At 42.2% G+C, this 22422-nt stretch overlaps 2 protein-coding genes across 5 annotated transcripts in view; one reads left to right on the top strand and one right to left on the bottom strand.

The window, feature by feature from the left end:
• The window catches only part of rab26 (RAB26, member RAS oncogene family), a 31438-nt gene extending 14250 nt beyond the window's left edge, over nt 1–17188 (top strand). For 3 of the 4 annotated variants that reach the window (XM_086015622.1, XM_086015626.1, XM_086015624.1), the window contains 7 exons: nt 6529–6594; nt 8105–8161; nt 9217–9293; nt 10679–11697; nt 11768–11855; nt 14894–14967; nt 15152–17188. In XM_086015622.1, coding sequence (XP_085871748.1) covers nt 6529–6594; nt 8105–8161; nt 9217–9293; nt 10679–10781 — 303 coding nt within the window. In that variant the 3' untranslated portion in view covers nt 10782–11697; nt 11768–11855; nt 14894–14967; nt 15152–17188. Of the gene's footprint in view, nt 1–6528; nt 6595–8104; nt 8162–9216; nt 9294–10678; nt 11698–11767; nt 11856–13336; nt 13425–14893; nt 14968–15151 lie in introns of all 4 variants that reach the window. The other variant, XM_086015623.1, reaches the window with a different exon arrangement.
• LOC147129329 (uncharacterized) lies at nt 1456–3265 on the bottom strand. Its single transcript, XM_086017012.1, has one exon. It carries the CDS (start codon nt 3055–3057, stop codon nt 2062–2064), a length of 996 nt encoding a protein of 331 aa, XP_085873138.1. The 5' UTR covers nt 3058–3265; the 3' UTR covers nt 1456–2061.
• Nucleotides 17189–22422: the final 5234 nt, after the last annotated feature.

Below are 22422 nucleotides of genomic sequence, written 5' to 3'. Positions count from 1 at the left end.
ATCAGCGCCGCACAGCTGCACGTGTGTCACGTATAGATCACGTTAGTCAAAGGCCCCAGCGTTGCACCTGCACTCACCTTCTTGACGCAAGTGCTTCCGCGGCACCCTTGTCACCGTACGGAGGCGTACATTCGCAAATGTGGAACATAAATCGGACTTTAGATATATTGAAATGGGATTGACCATTTGTGTGTTTATACCAAAGCCTTGTGACGTTTGAGTCGGAAGCGCTGTTGGAAACAAAATGCGCCCGCTTCTGAATTATTTTGACGCAAGACGTCGTTTGCCCCAATTTAAACCCTTTCTTCTGTCAGCACATTTGTCGATTCCCTCCATGTGCTGAATATTTGCTAGAATGCTAATGTTGCGGCTACTGTCCAGTAATCTTTCGCCCGCTGACAGTCACAACGAAGTCCACTCGTAAAGCACGGCTTTAGCGCTTGATTTGATCTTGTGCCAAAATCCTCATTCGGCGAATATACACTTCGAGCAAAAATATCCCAATCAACTTTATATGCAAGCGTAACTTTGCTCCCCAAACAATTTGCACATCAGACGAGAGGAACAAGGGGAGGCTATATTTAGAAGCGTCTGTTTCAGACTTGTGTACGGTTGGGGTCTCAGCATTTCTTGGTTTGTGCCTGATAACTGCCATCCCACCATTCCCCCGCCTGCAGCGTTGCTTCCAGACTGCACAGCAGTTCTGTACCCCCATGAGACCCCCCCCCTCCCCGCTCATCTCAGTGGGCCAAACCCAGATTTAGAAACCTGAATCCTTCCAAACTTTTCCAAAGTATACGTTTGCCAAGACGTTTTTAGAAATATGACCACATACTGTATTTGCATACATTTACATGAGTTGAGGTAATAATAGGCAAGGAAATGTATACCGTTGAAGTCAACTTTGAGTACCACAGTTTTTGATACACCCTATCGCACAGGTGTCAAACCCAAGGCCCGGGGGCCAGATCCGGCCCGCGACATCATTTTTTGTGGCCCGCCAAGGCAAATCATGTGCGTTGACTTGACAGGTTTCTTTGAAATTGTCCTCACTGTTAACACAACATATCGTCGCTGTCATGTGACAAACACTTATCTCCATTTTTTTTTTCCATTTTCTTATTTTTACACGAATCATGTTTCCGCATTAAGGCGAAAATAAAAAAAAAAGTTTCCAAAATTGGAGATAGGTGTTTTTCACAGGAAAGCGACGATATGAGATATTGCAAGCATTTGTTACCAATCCCGCCTCTAAAATACATTGAAAAATAGTTGAACAAACTACTTCCTGGCGTCTGATTTCAAAAGTAGTTATCCATCAATTTGTTGTGTATACGTGATAATATAAGGCGATCGTACATTTATATGGGTCCACAGTTATTACGGCCCTCCGTGCGACACCATAACTACGATGTGACCGGCGACAAAAACTAGTTTGACACCCCTGCCCTAGTGCTTTGTATAACATCTTTATTTCAACGGCCAATCATGACAAGCAGCAGTCAATGTAAAACAACAAAAACGCTTCACTTTGGCGGGAACAAAACAAAATGCATCGGGCTATATACAGACGTAACCAAGGGTATAAGTACAGACGAGCATATCGTCGCTGTCCTGTGAAATCCCCTCTGTCCAATTTTGGAAAAATGTTTACGTTTTTTTCGCTAATGTGATGTCTGCAACGCGGAAACACCATTCACGTAAGAATACGAAAATTGCCAAAAAATGGACAAGTGTTTTTCACAGGACAGCGACGATATAGAAACAAAACCCGTTGTACAGCAAATTGCGTCATCTGGGAGGTGGCATTAAAGTGTGTGCTTTTACTTTAATAGAAATGTTTTCTTATACATGGGTTCATGTTCCTTCAAATCTCCTGTTGTATGATGGCAACATTTCTAGAATAAATTCCATCATTTGACATTATTTCCGATGGGAAAACACGTTTTGAAACCTGAACAAGGCCTCCAATCGGATCCCGTTCAACTTTTGGAGGCTCATTTTTTTTTTTAAAGTATATGTAAACAAATGCGCAGTTCTTCCAGTGAGCAATGTTGGTGGTTATTCATCACTTTTTAAGCGCATACCGTTTATTTTGGCATCCAGGCTGCAGTGGTTCTCAGCCTGTTGTGTTTTAGCTCTCGGCTTTATCACGCTGTAAATAATTTCCTTTTGCTCCGTTTTAGGGGCAGCACGCATTTGGTGCTGCCATGAATGAGCAATGAGTTGTGCTATTTTTCTCGCCAGCGGACTTTTTTGCGGAACAGCTGGTGGCTTTTTATGTGGCTGAGGGCGAGCAATCTCTCCGCCGTCCGCATCGCAGAAAACGTCGTCGGCTTTGGCGGGGCGGAGCCGCACGTCACGCAGCTCCTCCAGGGTCACCGCGGGCATGGATCTGAGGAAGGCGAAAGAGTCCGAGTGGTGGCGACGGAACGGTTTGCCTTTGGCGGGCGGGGTAGTTTTACGCGCGGGGTCAAGTGGAGTTGTTGGGGGTGTGCCGGCGGGAAGGAAATCGGGATCAGGAATGGTGACGGGCAGAGACAACCTATTAGCGTGAGCCCGGCCGGACGAGGCTCTGGATTTGGGACGTAACTTCCAACCAAGCGGATCGTGTCCTGTTATGACGGATGTCTGAACAGGAGAAGACGAGGCCGTCGATGGATGAGGAGCGGAGCCCATCCCAGTAATTGGACTGGAGTAGCGTTGTCTCGGACAACGAGATGGAGTATGGCCCGGAAGAAGGGAGACCCCCCGCTGAGGAGGCTGTGGTTCCCTGATGGTTTTTTTGACGGTGATGGCGGGTGAGCTGTTGCTGCGGCAACAATCGGCGGACCGGCGGCGTTGATGAGAGCGGGAGGTCAGTCCGGAGGCGGAGCCTGCGCAGATGGATTGCCGTCGGGCTTCCCTCGCCGTGACTGGGCCGAGTTTCTCCTTGCGCACTCTGAGCTGCGTGGCATTTTCACTCGCGCGAGCGTCGAGATCACCGGACTTGGCTGGACAGTGGGCGTCGTCACCAGCGCCGGCGCTTTTATTCATCTTTTTGGGAGATTTCAACATGGAAGTGAGTTTAGGTGCGCACGCCCAACCTTTTTGAAGGGAAAGGAGAAAGTGATAAGGTAAGGGAAGTTTGCAAAGGGGAACTGCAGACACTCCTTTCAACTGGTTGAGTAATGTTGCACAACAAACTCGTTGCTCTAACACCTCCCAGCAATATGAAAGGACATTTGTAAACAAAACGTTTGAGACCTCAAAAAGCAGGTTTCACATCAAAAATAATGGGAATGAACAAATTCGAGAAAGTAAAAAGCTCCGAAAATCACATCTGGCAGCAACCTGTTGCAACCAAAAGAAAAGTCACAACGGGTGGACATTTTTTTTTTTTTTTTAACCCAGTGTGCTATTCCAGCAGAAACAGATTGCCCCACCTGCTGTAGCTACTATTTCATTTTCCGTCCGCGGCGAAGAAATGAGAAGAAAGGAAAGCGTGCGAATATTTCCAATGTCATGTAAATGTCACGTTTACCTGCAGTCGCGCGTCGATCCGACCCCAGTTAGTCTGCACCGGCCAAATGTTCTCATCACCTTCTTGGTATTTGTGAAAGCTCCCCTCCCAGAGACCAAGTCCAACCCTAGCCACAACTTCCTCAAATTGTTTCTTGCACACACAAATTTGGGGGGCATTAAAGGGAAGTTGAACATTTACAACTTGGCAGGCATTCATCTTAAACGACCAGATAACATTTAGATACTGTAGCACATTGTGGCTTCAAATCTTTTGACATCAGGACTGTACTAGTTGGTCCTTTTACCCAGCTTGCGACGCCTTCGTACGGCGGAGCGAATTCAGCAACCTGACACCAAGTGTTTTCTTTGAAAATGCGGCAGTAATGACAATATGGCATTATCAGACAACGTCAGCTGACTGTTGTCGCAAACGCCGTCTATTATTGGATCGCTCTCTGGCCCCAAAGCTTGTTTGATTCTCGTCAAGCAACTAAAAATACATCCAGCGCACCCGTTTCCCTTGTAGATGAGAATAAAACTTCTTTTGACCTTGACAGCAATCGCAATCCGTCACGTGGGCTACGACACCCAAACGCATGTCGTCTTACTTGTGCTCCCCCGCACAGCATGAACTCTCATTCTCCGTGATGGCTTTGAAGCGAGATCACATCCAATTTTAGAAGCCGTGTTCCTTCTGCCACTTTCTTGTAATCCACCCACTTGCCGGCGTGCTTTTTTTTTTTTTTTTTTTTTTTTTCTCGAGACCATCTGAGTAATTGGCGGGTTGACGACAGTCAAGGCCGCTAGGTGAGGGCTCGTTGCGACTATCTCGATATAATGAAGGAATGTAAAGCCGGGCGAGAATGAGGCTTAGGGTAAGTAAACCTCTGGATGAAGGCAAGGATTATGTGAACGGGATTCACTTGACGATATTCAGAGGAAGCGTGAGCGGGCCGGGATCAAACAAGGAAATGAAAGTGTTTCATTTGATAATAATGAAATAAAGTTGCCTCTCATGCTATTTAGTGCTGTTTCTTCTCCACCTTGTCGCTGATGAAGACGAAAACAAAGCTTCATGATTAGGGATGTAACGATTAATCGAAAAAAAAAACCTATTCACCTCGATTAATCGATTCGATGAATCGAAAAATTGAGTTGATTAAAGTCATCTCGAAAATGATGTCTTGAAACGGTTTTTCATTGCAGATGCACAGCACATTTTGAATGTGTAGATCAAATGATGCTTTTGCGCCAAACATCATTGCGTATTGCGTTTGTGGATGGCTGCAGAACCACACTAGTGCACAGAGACAAGCACGGTAGCAATTTTTCAAAAAATCAAATCGAAAATCGGGAACTGAAAATCGAATCTGGGCTTGAGTGAATCGTTACATCCCCATTCATGGTACAGTCCCTAACTCTATCAACTCAACCAAAACTCTCCTAAATGAATTTCATCCCAAACACCGTCGAGTATATTTCTTCTCTCTTAAGCCTTCTTCGAAACAGCGGATTGTGAGATCTTCACCCTTGCCCTTCGTTTCTCCACAGCTCTCGCACAGTTTCTCTCATCATCAACTGCTTTTGATACCCTCGGCCGACCTTAACAGCAAATGCCGTTTTCACAGGTGGATTCCAAAGGCAAAAACAATCCAATACCGCAATACTTTTGGAGGGTGCTGTATCCAAGACATGAAAATTAATTTAACGCCAAAATAAATACCCGTGGGTAGTAAGCTGTATATTCCAGTAAACACACAAGAGTAATAACACTGGTGAATGGATGCGAAGGTTATTTCTTTCTTCTTTCCACAAAAGCTACAGTACACTTGCCCTGAGCCGACGGAGGTGGCTTGACACAACCTTGAACCACTCCAACGCGTTCCCCTCCGGTTTTCATGCAATCTCAATACATATTCTTCCGACTGAAATTTGGCATTCGAGGGAGACGCTGAAATCTTTTCTGATACAATTGCCTGTGAAAATAAATCGTTAACAACAATAATCCAATTACTCTCAACACTAGCTAACATTTATTTTGCTGGCCAAAAAAAAAAAAAAAAAAAAAGAGTTTGCAATTTTTAATGAAGGGAGAATCTGATTAGATTCAGATGTAATCACACATTGTGTGTCTCCTCAGAGAATACTAAGGGACCGTAATTACCCGAACAAATTATGCCTATAATCATCTGGGCTAATTGGAAAAATGGAAGTAGGACAGCTACTTTGCTGTGATTAACTATGCATTAGTGATTCCATTTGACTAATAACACACACTCATAATTTAGCAACACCATGTCACACAAGTGTTATTTACACAATTTGGAATTGTTTGATATTGAGGGGGAAATGTATAATCGGGATCCTTTTGATGAAGAAAGCAAAACAAACTTGATATTCTTAAGTCTCACAAGTGTGAAAACAGTAAGCACTGGCAATAAAAACATAAAATACACTCTAAAAACATTTGAGTCAAAAATAACACAATTTGAGTCAAACATGGACCAATCCACTAATTGGACTTTGTGTTTTTTTTTTTTTTTTTTTCTTGTGTGGAAAAAAATACAGCTCAAATTTTTCGGGGTTGTTTTGTACAAAAACAACCCAGAAAGTTGGATCAAATTGACCCAAGTAGTGGATCGTCCATTTTTAACCCAAATTGGGTTATTTTTCACTCAAATTTGTTTATTTTTGACCTAACTGTTTTTAGAGTGACTTGTGTCTTTAATAATATACAATATGATGATGCAATGTCGATAGCGGCGCTTTGTATGAGTGTGTTCGCGTGCATGCGTTTCACCCTAGTCAATAACCGCTTTTCCGCCAAGGCCGGCCATCTCCGAAACCACCCACGTGGAAATGTTGGTGGATAGCGTAAAAGCAAAGAGAGGCGTGGATGCGAGAGGAAAAAGCCCCAAACAATGCGCAATTTTTCCTTGAACTACTTGTCTGCGTCATCCATCATCTCCCCCTCGTCCCCGATTTCGAATTTCGCGTTCACTTCTCCATCTCGTCTCTCTGCAGGCGTGGTTGACAGAGATCCACGAGTACACCCAGCAGGACGTCGTCGTCATGCTGCTAGGCAACAAGGTGAGACCTTGTTGTCAACGCTGTCAAAGATGGCTTGATAGATGGAGTCAGAGAGGAGGGATGGACGTCGTGATGGAGGGAGCGGCGAGGCAACAGCGCTGATTGATGAAAGTACTTCTCATGCTTTGTGGACCACATTTACTCGTCAGACCGTGGTCGTTTTTCTTCACAGCTTTGGAAGCTTCCGCTTGGCCTAAAATGACGTTTTTTACTACTTGGACATCTCCATTAGTCCATAGATATGATAATAGTAATAACTCAACACGGCAGTGTAATGTGAAGGAGCTGCTTGTAGTTGCCAAGCTGAGAGGTTTCGCCCAAGACAGCAGCTCTCGGTTCTATAAAGCTTATTTACAACTTGTTCTCTGATAAACAATATCTGCCCACAGAGCAGAAGGAGGCAAGTAAGAAAATTGTCAAACACACGGTCGGACAACAGGCTTTAGAGGGACGCACGCGTAAGAGGGCACCAGTTGCTCATGTGAATGTTTGGCTTGGCATGCTGGAGGCCAAAAAACTTAGTGAGGAAATAAAAACGAGGACATTTGCACTGGCTTCTAGAAATGAGAGGCTGCTTTCAAGGTAATGGATCCCAACAATTTCTCCTAAAAGTGTAGAGTAAAAAAAAAAAATAAAAAAAAATAATAATAAAGGACATAGAACTAACATGGAGGTTAGTTAGAATTATCTATTAAAGCAGCACTGGGCAAGAATTCGACCTTAATAGAAAATTCTCACAACTCTTTTGATGAAACGTTGACTTAGAAGTAGTTGAATGGGACTTTTGTCATGCCCTGGGTGGGTCTGTATCGTTTTTACTAGCGCTAAGCAACTTTGAGGAGGATGGGAGCAACCCTGCCACACAAAAAAATAAATACAAATGTTCTGAATTACTTTACGGCATACTCATTTCCTCTTTTCGCTATAAGGACGGAAGTCGATCCAAACGTCTACGCGCTATTACTGGTGTCATGGCAGAAGCCCCAAAACAAACAAAAAAACTACAATATTGTTTCAACAAAATTAGTCATTACCTCATCGCTATTCATCTTTCACACAGCCACTGGAAATATGTAAACGATTGAAATGTAATTCAGTCCAACTTGCAGGCCAGCGGGAGCTCAGGATTTCACGACACTTGACTTTTGTCAAAACACTACCACTTTTGTCCACATGGCGCCGCCATAATCAACAAAAACTGACATATGACACAGTGTTGCTTTAATGTTATTCAAAGTAAACATGTTGTACAGTCGCTATTTATTTATTTATTTATTTACCCCAGCTGAGCCACTCATTTTACAAATCAAATGTGGCCCCTTTAAAAATGTTGCCCACCTGAAATCATCAAGGTAAGAATCGGGTCCTGGCCGAATAAATGTCACGTAACGTTGTACTGTTTATTCCCTATTGTTTACTTCCACGTTGCCGCTAGCCGATGTTGCCACGGTAGTCGTTTGCCTGCGCTTCGGGCGTTCGTCAAATCTAAACACGCCGTGATGTTTTGTAGGCCGACTCCAACCACGACCGGGTGGTGAAACGAGAGGAGGGAGAAAAACTGGCAAAGGTAACGACAAGCTCGACACACAAGAAGAATAATGCACGTCCTTCACTTAATTTGTCCGTGTGGGTGGTGAAACGGGTGCTGCTGACTGAATTAGTCCGTGCGTTAATGTATGAATTAGTGTTATTGTTTGCATGGATGATTGGGGAAGTGAGAAGGCTTGCTGACTTGATTTTCCAGGCCATTTCACTCGGAGAGGCGTAGAAGAGTAAATGTGAACATAAGTGGGAGGGGGCGGGGTGTTGCCCAAGCGCATCAGCTGTCATTGAGGAGGCGCAAAACAAGAATAATGTCATGGTGGAATGCACACATGCAATATAAATGTGAGAGGAAGAGCTTCATAAAAGTGGCCACGGCGTTTAGGACATATTTCTCGTTTTAAATATTCTATTCATGGAAAACTGTTGCTGACTTATTACTGGAACCCAAAACGTAATTTTGTATGTTGACTCATTTTTTGATGCAGTTCTTATACCGAGTTATTTATTATCCTGTGTGACTGTTTGTGTTGTCTTGCTTATAAGCTTAACAAAAATCAGCTACAATTTAGTGCACCTATTAAAATGTCAGCCCCTGTAAAAACACGCGGGGACACACGCACTCGCCTATGCAGGGGCTCACAAAAGTGAGCACACCCCTCATATTTTGATGTAAATGGTTTATTCTATATTTCTGAGGCAGCATTTAATAAATGGCGCTTTTGCCACAATGTCATCAGTGTACAGCTTCTTTAACGGTGTATAACGGCCGTCCCCTCAAAATAACACAACACACAGCCATTGGCTAAATTGCTGGCAACAAAAGTGAACACACCCCTCGGTGAAAATTGACAATTTTTGTTTTATTTCGCCCTTCGGTGTCATGTTAGTGTCACAAGGTCTCGTGTGTATGGTGAGCAGGAGTGTTACATTTGGTGTCACCTCTCATCCTGCTTACTGTTAGTTCAATAGTTTGCCTCATGGCAAATAAATAGTTGCTAGTCGTGTACCTACCCGGCATCAAATGATTCCGTCCCCTTTGTTCTGTGTATTTTTGATTTTCAATTTCTTTTAATGCAGGAGTTCGGGGTGCCCTTCATGGAGACGAGCGCCAGAACCGGACTGAACGTGGAGCTGGCCTTCACTGCTGTGGCCAAGTGAGTCACACCTACGCCCGCAAAATGACTCCTTCCATCCCGCATCTCATAACACGCTTCAAATTAACCATAAAAGATGCTAATCGAGGTTTACACGGACTTCCCCAAGTTTTATGAGTTGGGATTCTTCAACAGATAAATGTTGACTCCCTCGAAGTTAAAAGCTGTGTTTTTGTTATCTATAGATCCATTGCTGGTTCATGACGGCTTGTTTTCTGTTGCTTCTCTGCGGCGATACATTATATCTGCCTCAGTGCAGCTAGCAATGTTCAAATGAGCTTAGCGCGTGCGCCGTTATCTATCAATTTGAATTGTGCGCCTGTATGCACACATAACAGCTCCATGATATCCTTTCATGGGGATCAGTGGAGGGTGTACTTAATTAAGAGCAACCAGCCTGGATGAAATGCAAAATAGGACACACACAACCTTGAGTGACTGAGAAGGAAGTCAATCCAAATGTATTTTTTTCAAGATTATGTTCTATGCAGGCCACTAGTTGAAACATGACATTCTGATTCATGTTGGATTTGTGGAATATGAGTTGAGTAGCAAAATCAAGCCGTTTTTAGCCATCTCAGGGGAGCGGCGGCCATTTTGTCACTTTTGTCGACTGAAAATGACATCACGGCTGCTCAGAAAACGAGCAATCATGGCTGAGCTTAAGAAAACAGGTGAGCCACGATTGGTTGTTATCTGAGCCCCTGAGCGACTTGAATGTCATTTTCAGTCAACAGAAGTGACAAAATGGCCGCTACCGGAGAATACTAAAAACAGGTTAATTAACTTTTATTCCACAAACACAATATTTATCAGAATGCTTTGTTTCAACTAGTGGGCCTGCAGAGAAAATATTCTTGAAAAAAATATGTTTGGGTTGACTTCTTCCTTAAGTAGCCTACTATTTTTTTCTGACTCGGTTTGTTGACCATCCTTCCATTTTCTTTCGCGCTTATCCTGTTCTGGGTTGTGGGGAGCTGGATTATATCCCAGTTGTCTTTGGGCAAATTGCACCCCGGACTGTGTCGCCAATCGATTAGAACGGTTGAGCCAATGGTTGTTTGTATGCGCTCCGGGATGAACTAGCACCCCTTCCGGGGATATCGAAATTAAATGGATGATTTAAAGCACACCTATTGGGCAAAATAGAAGCGTGACAAAATAGCTGTCTTCCCTTGTGAGTCTCTCATCCATCCACCATTTCATTTTGTTAAATTACAAGGTCACACCCCAAAATAAATGGACACACTCAGTTAGCGCTGCTTTAGAGTTACTAGACTGCATCTGGCATGGGCTTGAGTTCAACCAGGATATATTATAACGATGACGGTTGCTGAAGAAAATGATTGCATGCTGTCACTGGCTTTTGTGTCTGTCTTCGTTAGAGAGCTGAAGCACAGGACCATGAAGGAGCCCGATGAGCCAAAGTTTCAGTTGCAGGAGTACGTCAACAAAGAAATGAGGACTGCCGGCTGCTGCCGCTCATAGATTGCGCGCGTGTGTGTGCATGGGTGTGTGTGTGTGTGTGGAAAGGTAAGAGACAGGTGTACACGCCTACAAAATATTCAAGTCTGCGCACCGGAGAAATGTTTATTTATCGTCTCAACTTTCATGTTCCTCTGCAACTGTGAATGTAAAACTGAGCTTACACGTTATGCAGGCTTGCGTGCATACACACACACCGCCACTTGCACAGTTTGTCTGCGTTTATTCCCCCTCACAGCATCATGAATGTGTCCTGTTCTGCGGCGTGTACATTTTCGATCTTTTGTGAACTGAAGCTTTGTAGTTTGTAGTAGTCTTGTTGAAATAGAAATGTAAAGTAGATGATCGTTGAATATTCATTATGAGAGAAACTGGGGGAAAATGGTACAGATGTTTCGTTGTACCTCGTGTAAGATGGTTTTGTAATAACTGTTTGCGTCTTTGTGACCGGCACACGTGCGTAACGTCTCTCCTGCAAATGTGATAAAATGACACTAATTGTATATGCAGTTTAATTGTGATATTCTTTTAAACTAAACAAATGTACAGTCAGATTCTCATCGGTTTATTGTAAACTTGTAATACACGTAACTCAATTGAAATATGGTATTTCATTAAAGAAAGAACAGAGAGGACTTGATTTTATGTTCATTCCAGGGTGGACTACATATAAGAGAACCGGCACTGCCCTCTTCTGGGTGACTGTTGTCATTACATAAACGTCTTGACTACATAGAGAATAAAAAGTCTTTACTTAACAACTCCTTATTGATGTATTTTAATACTGCTTATGGGAAGGAGGCTAAGAACCCTCTGTGTATGATTTCTTTTTTTTCCCCCAGCAACTTTAGGAAAATTCCATTTTGGAACTGTGCTAGCTGGAGGAAGTGAAACCCTTTTGGAGCAGACAACAGTAATGGTGGAGACACATTTTGACACAACTATTAATGGCATTACTACTACTAAAATACTTTTTGCCGATGTAATAGCGTTGCTGTTGCTGGCTGCACATCCGAAAGCCTATGCAGACACCGACCACAGGGAAAATATGGAGAAGAGAAAGAAGGGAAAAGACAGGTTAGTAACATACGACTGTAAATAAGCGGGGATGAGAAAAAGTTGCACGTAATCGCTGCAACTTTGAGAGTAAGAAATTTAATTTGAATGAAAAACGGGACCATTGGTGAGTGTTTGAAAAGTCTTTTAAGACTTACTGATACAGCCTGCTATAAAACTAACAATAATCCAGTCTCAAGGTTTGCAAAAGGATTAACTAGAAAATAGATGAGGAAAACAATGTAATATTCCTGGCACTTGAATGTGAGAGCAGAATGATGAATCCTGGTAAAAACTGACACGGGTTCCTGACTGCTATTGAGGGTGAGTGCGAAGCAGCTACAGTGTCATTTCCTCCGAGGTCCTGGGAGCCAAGGATTATCATTCCTGTTTTATCTGAATACATAGGAAACTGCCAGTTTTCCAATTTTTGATTTCCTGAAAGCACGCCTGAAGGTTGAACAACTGATCAGTTTCAACTTGTCATCTGCTCTGAACAGTAAAGACTGAAAAGCACAGGGTCCAAGCACAGACACTTGCGTGACACCATGACTTGACTTTTAAACATACGTCTTCATTGCGGATTTTCACAAAGTGGGACTTAAACCACTTTAAGGCAACTCCTCATATAATACCAATAAAATGCGCTAATCTACATAAAAGGATGCGATGGTCAGTTTTTTCGACAGCTGGATCTGAAGCTTTATAAAGAAGAGATGCAGCCACTTAAATTGACTGGTACCTGTCAATAAAGACACTGATCATGTTAAGTATAGCGGTTGAAAATCATTAAGTAAAGGGATAAGGACTTGGTCTAACAAACAAGTTGAGACTCATTTTCCAAATGAATGTTAAAGTCACTGACTAATTATTTTATCAACACTAATTGCCAAGCTTGATTAAAAAAAAAAAAAAAAAAATTAAAAGCCAGACCAGGCTGGCAGCATACATGACTTAACTTCATTACTGTGTAATTGTCACTTCTGCGCTGCATCACGTTTTATTATATCATTTTTACTCCTGAATATGCTGTTAATTTCCTACTTATGAGGCATAGCAACACAAAACAGCCTGTCATATCTTCCATCTCCACACTGTGGCTCCCTTGCACCATCCGGCCGTCCAATTTTTGATTGCTCTTGTCCTCATTTGCAGATAACTTTGGGCAAAAGGCTTGGTCACATAGAGTGATAATTTCCGGGCACATATAAACAAGAAAACACATTCACATCGATGGAGGAGATTTTTGTTGTTGTTTTCTGCTTCATTTTGGTCCATCATAAATTCATAACAAATATTGGTTCAGTGCTTCAGAAGTAAGTTTACTTGCATACCATTGCTTCATGAAACATGAAAAAGTTAAAACCTCAGATTTGTTTGCATTAACGTTGTAATCGGATTGAACTTGTTTCCGCCATACTTGTTAGAATTTTGTGAAGTTGACATAGTGAATGCAGTGGAGCCTTTTTATTTGTTCTGTTCACATCATGATTGTTCCACAGAACATTGCCTACGCATGACGAAGGCCAGCGATGGACGATGCAAAGGCTGCATCCACATGTACCAAAACGAGGTCGAGCGCGCGTGTGTGTAAGCGTACGTGTATGAATGTGCGCGATGGCGTGAATAGGCAAATAGGGGTAATCATAGTGACGAGGTTCCAGGAGGCTAGTGACTTCAGGGGCCCTCGTATGACCAGAGGACCATCTGTTACACTGGTTGTTCTTCGTCTCATTAGACCTCCGTGAGGGCACCTTAACCCGAGTGGCCTCGCTGCACCGGTCAAAGCGTGTGTGCATGAGTGTGATTGTGTGTGCTCCTACTTAAGCAGTTGCCCAGCAGTCCACTCTATTGAGCTAAATTGACTAGGAACCCCAAACAAAGCCATGTGGCCCGTTGTGTGTGTGTATGTATAAACGCTGCTTCATTTTTCTTCTCTGGAATGACACACATGCTGAGAGTAAGTTTAGCATGCTCAAGTAGTACAACTTGAGTCCAATTGGGCTGCTCTTTGTCACTGGCCCTTTGTGTGGTTGTAATTGAATTCTACAAAACCAAACAACACAAAAAAAAAACCTAGCCATTTGCTGTGATTACCCCTCCCCCCGCCCCTGTCACGATATGGAAAGTTGTTTTAGCATAGGTCATTCCCAATAGCACCAGTATTGCAGTTATAGAAACCATCACTACTATACAAAACACAATGTAACAGTGCATGCAAATTTGCCATGCACAGCGCATCATCTGGAGCAGTTAAAGCAGCACTGGGCAAGAATTCGACCATAATAAATTTCTTTCACAACTCTTTTGGTGAAACATTGACTTACAAGTAGTTGAATGGGACTTTTGTCATGCCCTAGGGGGGTCCGTGTCGGTTTTACTGGCACTAAGCAACTTTGAGGAGGATGGGAGCAACCCTGGAACACAAAAAAATACAAATATCCTGAATTGCCTTGTGGCATACTCACTTCCTCCTTTTGCTATAAGTACGGAAGTCGATTTGAACGTCTACGCGCTATGACTGTTGTCATGGCAGAAACAAAACAAACAAACAAAAAAACAAAAGTATTGTTTGAACAAAATTAGATTCATTATCCCATCGCTATTCGTCTTTCACACATCCCCTAGAAATGTAATTCAGTCCAACTTGCAGGCCAACGGGAGCTCAGGATTTCACGACACTACGTACTTTTTTTTTGCGCTGTTCTGAATCTGTTTTTCTCTCTGGCACATCAGGTTTTGATAACAATGATAATAGTAATAGAGTAATATATTTAGTAACTTACGAATTAAGGGTTAGGTTCAGCCACGGGTGGATTTTTTTCTTTTTCTTTTTCTGAAACGTCATAGCTATGAATTACAATTTGCTAATATTTTAGATCAGCTTCACACAGACTCCACATGGCAGCTCTTAAAGTCTTAAATCTTGATTGGACTGACAAACCTAACATCCACAGTCCACACATATTTACTCGACGCACTACACAACAAAGAATAGAATGTTGGGAGAATTTAGCTTTCAAATGTAGGTCAATGCTTCTGCTTTTTGACCAACACAGAAGGCCTTGCTGGTTCTGCCGACACAACCTCTGAGACTACCCTGTGCACTCTCTTCTTTGTCAATTTTCTTCCAGTAAGTCTTTGCACTACATCAAATAAAATGATTAGCATTAGTGCCTATGTCCAGTTGTTTATCTGTAGAGGCTGGATTTACAGTAATATGGATGATGTGCTGTAGTTGAAAGTCTTCGACAGAAAATGACTCTCCGTGTTTGCATTTGCGCACGTGGCTCAGTGTTTTGTTTGTGTGTGCGCAGGTGCATCGGTAGTGTTATGGGGGCCACTCGTCTTCCGGCTTTGCAGTCTCATTAAGATAAGCCGCTTCCACTCAGCTGATAAATGTCAACAAATAGTGAGTCAAACTCCAGCCACGACGGACATGCACACATTATACACGGCGAGATCGTGCTCGGTTTATTTATTTTTCTCTGGAAATAGCCAGGGCGGACTACACGTGTCCATCTATCTTTCCACGCAGAGCGCACGCTCACTATAAATGATGAAATTACCCGCAGTTCATACTATTTAGAATGTAATCAATCAATCCATTTCGACACCCTTTGTCCTCATTGGGATCACGGGTGAGACGGAGCCTTATAAAGTTACGGTTTCTGAAACATTTGGGATCACCGTATATATGCGTCCGCAGATAGTTACTCACTCCCACATATATGGTAATCGTGATCAACTGGAATATCCCGATCTAATCAGGCGACGTACAGATAACGTCGTGACGCAAATAGAGATCATTTCCGCTTCTTACTTTCTACCGTCATCGAAACACGTTATATTCACGTCGTTCACAACAGGAATAAAGCAGTCCGGTGTCCCCATAGTCACAACACCGCAAAGGTTGCAGTCATGATGGTGGTGCTGGGTTGTTTGTCTACATGAATTGAAAAAAAAAATGTTATTTTACCAAGTGCTTCTCCTTATTATCGCATGAATGAAGTTGAAGAATAGTGAGCCAGAGTCTCAATTTATTTTGGGCAAGGGGTGGGGTACATTCTTGACTGGTCACCCGCTAATTGCAGCCATTCACGCTCACATTCACACCTATGGACAATTTCAGGCTTGTTTTTCTGAAAGTTTTGCATGAGAAGTGCAGCGTTGAAAGGAGTTTCGTCATGGGCGATATGGCATGTTTGCTTCTTGTTACTGGTTTTAAATCAGGTCTTTCATTATTCAGTAGCGAGAAAATTGCTGAATGGACGATCACGTCACGATAATTGTGTTTCTGGCATTTCAAAAATGTTTCCTCAAGCAGTTGACCCTGTCATTTTGACTGTGCTATGCTGGCACTGACGTTTGTGTTGGGTGCGGAAAGTATTCAGACCCCTTTCAGTGTTGCACTCTTCGTTTCCATGCTGCCATTTGCTAAAATCGAAAAAGCTCATTTTATTTCTCTGTACACTCAGCACCCCATCTTGACAGAAAAAAAACAGAAATGTAGAAATGTTTGTACATTTATTGAAAAAGAAAAACTGAAATATCACATGGTCATAAGTATTCAGACCTTTTGCCCAGTATTGAGTAGAAGCACCCCTATTGTATGATGCTACCAAAACCCTGTTTCACTGTTTGTATTGTTAACCGATCATAATGTGAAGGTGATGAGAAGTGCCTGGTTGTCTCCACTCATGCCTCTTAGAATTAACACCAAAAAGTTCAATCTTTGTCTCATCAGACCAGAGAATCTTATTACTTATAATCTGGGACTCCTTCATTTTTGGAGAGTCCTGACTGGTGGAGGGCTGATAGTTATATCTATTGTCCAACATTGTTTTTATTTCACCACGCTCTGTGTGTGTCTTTTAAAAAAACAAAAAACAAAAGAAAAACGTAATTTATCTGTGTCTGCTTGTTATGCACGTGTGTGATGTCGTATGTACATTCTCGACTCGTCTAAATTCAGCCACGCAGACGGTTCATTTGTTACGCACGGCAATGACGTGACGTCATCTTTGGTAGACCTTTCCATTAAATGAGGGGTTCGAAGAGAGTTGACTCATTTCACCGAAATATTTCTCCCTCCTCGCGCCTCGCTACGAGTTGAGAAAAAGATGAGCCCCTAAACGCGCGACAATATTTCCTTCCGTAAACACTGCGCCAAGTGACATCTTTCTTTGGTGCATGTCACTCGACGTGTTGCGTTCGCATTAGAAGTTGCATTTATTTTTGTAATGTGAATGAGAATGTAAAAACTTTGGATTTAACCAAAAAAAAAAAAAAAAATGAATTAGGCAACACGCCCTGCAGAGCCAAAGTCGGCTATGCATCGAGAGTTGCTATTCTTGTCAAAAAGGTTCCATCCATTCTCTTCCGCTTATCTGAGGTCAGGTCACGGGGGCAAAAAAGGTAAAAAATGTTGAAGGATCAAATCAAAACAAATTTGTTTCACCTTCCTTATAGTCAACTCCTTGGAATGTTTTACTCCTTTTTATTTTGGGGGGGGGTAATTGCTTTTGTCTCTCAGGCCTTCAAAAACGAGAATAGTATTTTTGACCTGGCACGATCCCACACAGGTGGAAAGGACAAAGATGAAGCAGACAAGTCATGGGTAAATAAACAGGACTATTTACTAGCATACAATTCACTGGCCTAAATTCTCAGCGACAGTGCCAATTGGATTGTTGTTTGCGGTGGTGACCAGCCCAGGATGTAAATAGTTTGCCTTTGGCCCAAAGTCAGCTGGGATTGTCTGCCGCTCCGCACGACCTTGAAAAGGATGAGTGTTATACAAAATGGATGACAGAAAATGGTTGGATAATTGCACATCGCTCAAACAAAGATTCTTGTTTCTGGGACAGAAAGTGTTCTGTCAATTTAAGGTGCCAGTGACGCAGCAGAAGTACAGTCAGTACCTTATGTCTTAAGGAATAAGAGTTGCCTTGTTTTGACTCTCTTGCTCGATCTCTCTCTCTCTCTCTCTATCTATACACGCATACAACTTTAGTAAAATATTGTATAGATTTATTTCCAACAGTCTTTTGTCTTCATTCAATATTGTGCGTCCTGGCGGCACATCTTAAAGTCGTTTGTGGGTTATCTTTTTATTATCGGCTTCTATGTGCTGCTATATCGGCGTAAACGTCTCATAGCTTTCGGGCGCAGGATCGCAACTAACGCACAACTAAAACTGCTAACCTAAAATGCAAGTGCTAAAGAAAACGGATGGACTGGTACAATATTTCTTGATTAGTGGTTGTAGAGGTCCAAAACCTGTTTGGCGAAGACAACCGCTTTAATGGTTTGTTTTGGTGCGTGTGTGTGGGTGTTTAACTGTTTATTGGATTTAATTGCCAATAATTACAATTAAATGAATGAGCATTTTAGTTGTTGCCGAAACTCGCCAAAAGTGTCATGTGACATTGGCATGCGTCACCGGTACTTTCAACAATGACACAAGAACCCAACTTATAAAGGGATTGATCGCCATCGTGGTCCTCAGCAGCAAACCTCGCGACCGCAAAGGTAACAACTTGACATTGTACTTTTTAATTTGTAATAATAATCATTAATAATAATAATTTGCCACTTTTTTTGTTTCACCATGATCACATGTAGATATAGACTTCTGGATTTGTGACAAATATGAATTGTTTTTCCATACTTGCACAGATGGCATTTGCTCTTCACTCGTTGATCCTCCTTTGCGGGATCTGTGGCATGTTTACTTCCGCCGTAAGTCCGAATCTTTCCCGCTGACTTCAATAATATTGAAATGTATCGACTATTGCGTTTGATCCATCGGTGACTTCATTTGGCTCGGTGTTCTGCAATCATTTTTTTTTTTTTAACAATGTGCTTCTTCACAGTGGGCTCAGTCGCCATTTTTCCCAGGTCGGTAAAGCAGCTTTATCTCAGTGATACATTGTCAAATATGTCACCTCTTTCATTGAAATATTTGAATTAACATGCAGGCTGTCCGAAGGGTTGGACTCGGTTGGACCGTCGCTGTTACATCTACCAAGATCATGAAATGACGTTTTTAGATGCAGAGGTATGGACTTATAGAAGATGCGGTCATTGATGTAGTTTTTAATCAGCTGCTAATAAAATGATTGATTGAGAACTTTGATCCAATGTCAAAATGTCTTGCCAACTGTCTGATGAATCAAATGAATGTTTTTAAAAAATATATATTTTATTCAATTTCAGAAAGTCTGCAAGATTCTTGGTGGGAATCTGGTTTCCATCAACGATGTCCTGGAAAATGCAGTCATTTTTCAACTGGTGCGGAAGGGTATAGAGCCAGCGGCCTGGATTGGACTCCATAATGCAATTTCGGTAAAGCATTGGCCAGTACAAGACGTGAGGTTGCATGCAGCTGATATCTAGCCAATCACAATTTAGCCCATGTGGCGGGGTGACAAAATTCATTCCCATACACATTTGGGGAAATGAAGAAAAAAAAGAAATGAGGTGTAGGGTCAGGTGTCATCATTGGTCAGTTTTGATGTATAGATATGACTCATTCAAATTTGTTTTCCAGGATATGGACTTCCTTTGGACTGATGGTACCGATGTGAAATTCACTTCTTTTAGAGGAGGCGACCCTGCTAACACGGGCAACTGTGTGCAGATTTCCTCAGTCGGTATGTAAAATTTGTGATTAAAGTTTGCTCTGAAAATGATGCTGTCATACTTAAACATTTTGTGGTCATGCATGACGTGGATCCGTATGCCTTGTTATGCTGGGATGGTTTTGCTGTTTACATTGTGACATATATTGAAAAGGAAGCTGGTCCATTTCTTTCTTTCAGATGGATTTTGGGATGATGTGGTCTGCGATGAAAAGGCCCCTTACGTTTGCCTCCAAGAGGTCAACTTCTTTTGGGGCGCATAATCTGCCCACCCTGCCTTCCGTCACATTGTATTTCCCTCATCATGATGACGCAATGGGACAGTGTCAATTTTGAGTTTTATTTTCGGATTTCTGCTCATGATTATTGGCAAAACTGTCATACTCATATTCATATTCATTAAAACAAATCTGCATTCAATTATGTTGGTGTCTTGTTTTCTCCAACTTGTCGTTTGTATTGCATGTTTACAGAATGGCTGCAACAAATCCAACAGGTTCACTTCATAAAATAATGTCCTTTACTTCGGCAAAATGGTACCGAATGACTGTCGAACATTACTTGCTACACTGAAAAAAATGGTGGTTGAATTTGCTCAATTTTATTTTGCCAAGTGGTTGCATAAAATTAAATTATCTACCGCGTATCCAGATGTGTATTTGAAGTAGATGTCTGCTTAAAAAAATCTAACTGGATTCAGATGATTTTATTTTTATTGAAATAAAATGGAGTAAATTAGACTGCGTTGTTTTCAATGTACTTAAACGACTGACGGTGTCGTGTCAAGATGGTCCATTTTCTCAAATAAACTGGCCTTCATTTTCAATATCAAATCCACTTGGGAGAAATCTGTAAATAATTTTTTCCCCCCAGGAATTGGAATCTTTGAGATGACTGATTCTATACATATCCAAACGCACGGATTCCAATTTGATGCGACAAAAGATATCTTGAAGCCCCGATCCCTCTGAGTGGTGAACGATTTTGAGTGTTTTCGAAGGGGGCGAATATTGAGTTCACGTCAGTTCGTCGGGGTTCGTCCAATGTCGCAAAACATTCGCCAAAGGTTTTAATGATCTTTCTTGTGACAAAAAAGTACAGGCGAACATCTGATAACCGTTTTGCTTACATTCGCGACCTTGAATGAACCCTGACGTGAACTCGTATTTTTCTACCTTCGTCTAGTCGGAAACGTTCACCTCGTTCACCATTCGCGGCCATTGACGGATTTACCTGTCTTTTCACATTCCACTCATTCAATCCCAGGAATTTTCTTTATATTTTTTTCAAACGTCCGGGTAAAAAAAAAGGTCTGAAAATGTCTGGCAGTGAATGAGTTAAAGACCAAGTGTGAAGTAAACTTGGCCAACCGTCTTTTGAGTAATAACGGCAAAAACTATTTTAAGCATACTTTGGTTCGTTTTTATGACTCGGGGTGTCGAGTGACGTCACTTGAAGAGCTCGAGTATCAAATCACCCATTTTACTTCATTGTTGATTGTCCCGTGAACTGCTCTTTGCCCTTATCGCGTTTTGGGGCGAAATGCCTCGGCGCTGTGTGGCGATGCATTGTTCACACTCAAGCCAACGGTTGTTTGAGCGGCCATCAGATAAGAATAGGGCACGTAAATGGACCACTAACTCGAAGCGAATGGATTTCACCCCGGCGTTACAGTTCGATCGGCTTCCACATTAACTGGCTCCTGGTTCCAGCTGTGGCCGTTCGGGCAACGCCAGTCCAGTAATGCCCACTACACCATGAGCTGGCATGACTGTTGATGAATGAACATGTCACGTCCTCGACTACCTGTCGACTCAATCTTCCTGTAAATTCACTTGCATTTTATGATTTATTAAATATACCTTAGTTGTGCGTACTTGTACGATCACAATGTGACAAGAAATAACGCTAATTCGACCATATGGGACAGCAACCCACTATGACGTGTGCTCTCAGTTCTAAGCAGGATAAACGGAGCAAGTAAGTTCTCTCATGTGTAATTTAAAGCCCGGCACAGCGTCGAATTTCAAACAATAACGCTAAGCTTAATGAACGTCGCTATAGCTTATCATTCTTCCAAATCGGAGTCTCGTCTCCACTCCATGTCCGCTCGTCCGGGCGCAACACTTTTCTCGCCCGAGCGACCGGCGCGTAGATGTAAGGTCCCAAATATAAAACACCTTGCTCGCCTCAAATGAGATTAAGATATTGCTTTCCCAGGCGATTTGTGACTGGCTTTGCACACTTTCCATGTTGCGAACTGCCGTTGTTGTCTTGACATGACCTTTCACGTCCGGGTTGTCGCTCGCCAGGATCTATCTTCGGAAAAATGATTACTTTGTCGAATATACAGAGTTAATGTTTTTTTTTCATGCTTTAATTTTTTGGGCATTTTCTGGGATGACTTCACACTTGAGCTTTAACTCATTCACTGCCAGACATTTTCAGACGCTCTTTTACCCTAACGTTTGAAACACAATGAAAAAACATCTATGAATAAATTCCTGGGATTGAATAGCTGGACTGTGAAAAGACAAATAAATACGTCAAAGGCAGTGAATGAGTTAAGGGCGGAACGGTTTGATGTGATTCGATTCAGTATGGGAGCGATATGTTTTGATTTAATACAACGCGGGTACAACGCTGTAGTTGGCATTTGTCAGGCACGCGCACAGACGTTTTTGGGAGTCGGTGCTCAAACCATCATCACCAAAATTATCATGAAGAAAAAAACAAAAAGGAGTATATTTGGAACTTGTGTTTTTTGTCTGTCAACACAAACAATCAACATTGTCAACAAAACAATTGCGGGGAGGGAGGTAGGCAGGGGGGTTTGCTGAGTGACTGGAAAAATATTTCTTGATTAGTCAACCGAGGTGTGGTTTGAGAGGTCCAAAACTTGTTGGGCAAAGACAATAGCAGTAATGGTTTTGTCTTATGTG

This window comes from Filicampus tigris, chromosome 19 (genome assembly GCF_054856515.1).
Source record: "Filicampus tigris isolate MCC_2025a chromosome 19, RoL_Ftig_1.0, whole genome shotgun sequence".
Classification (NCBI taxonomy): domain Eukaryota; kingdom Metazoa; phylum Chordata; class Actinopteri; order Syngnathiformes; family Syngnathidae; genus Filicampus; species Filicampus tigris.
Note: the sequence above shows the minus strand (reverse complement) of the source record. Positions and strands in the feature narration are given on the sequence as shown.

Bases quoted from the DNA above. Each gene is read 5' to 3' on its own strand.
- LOC147129329 (XM_086017012.1), bottom strand. From the start codon at position 3,057: ATGTTGAAATCTCCCAAAAAGATGAATAAAAGCGCCGGCGCTGGTGAC.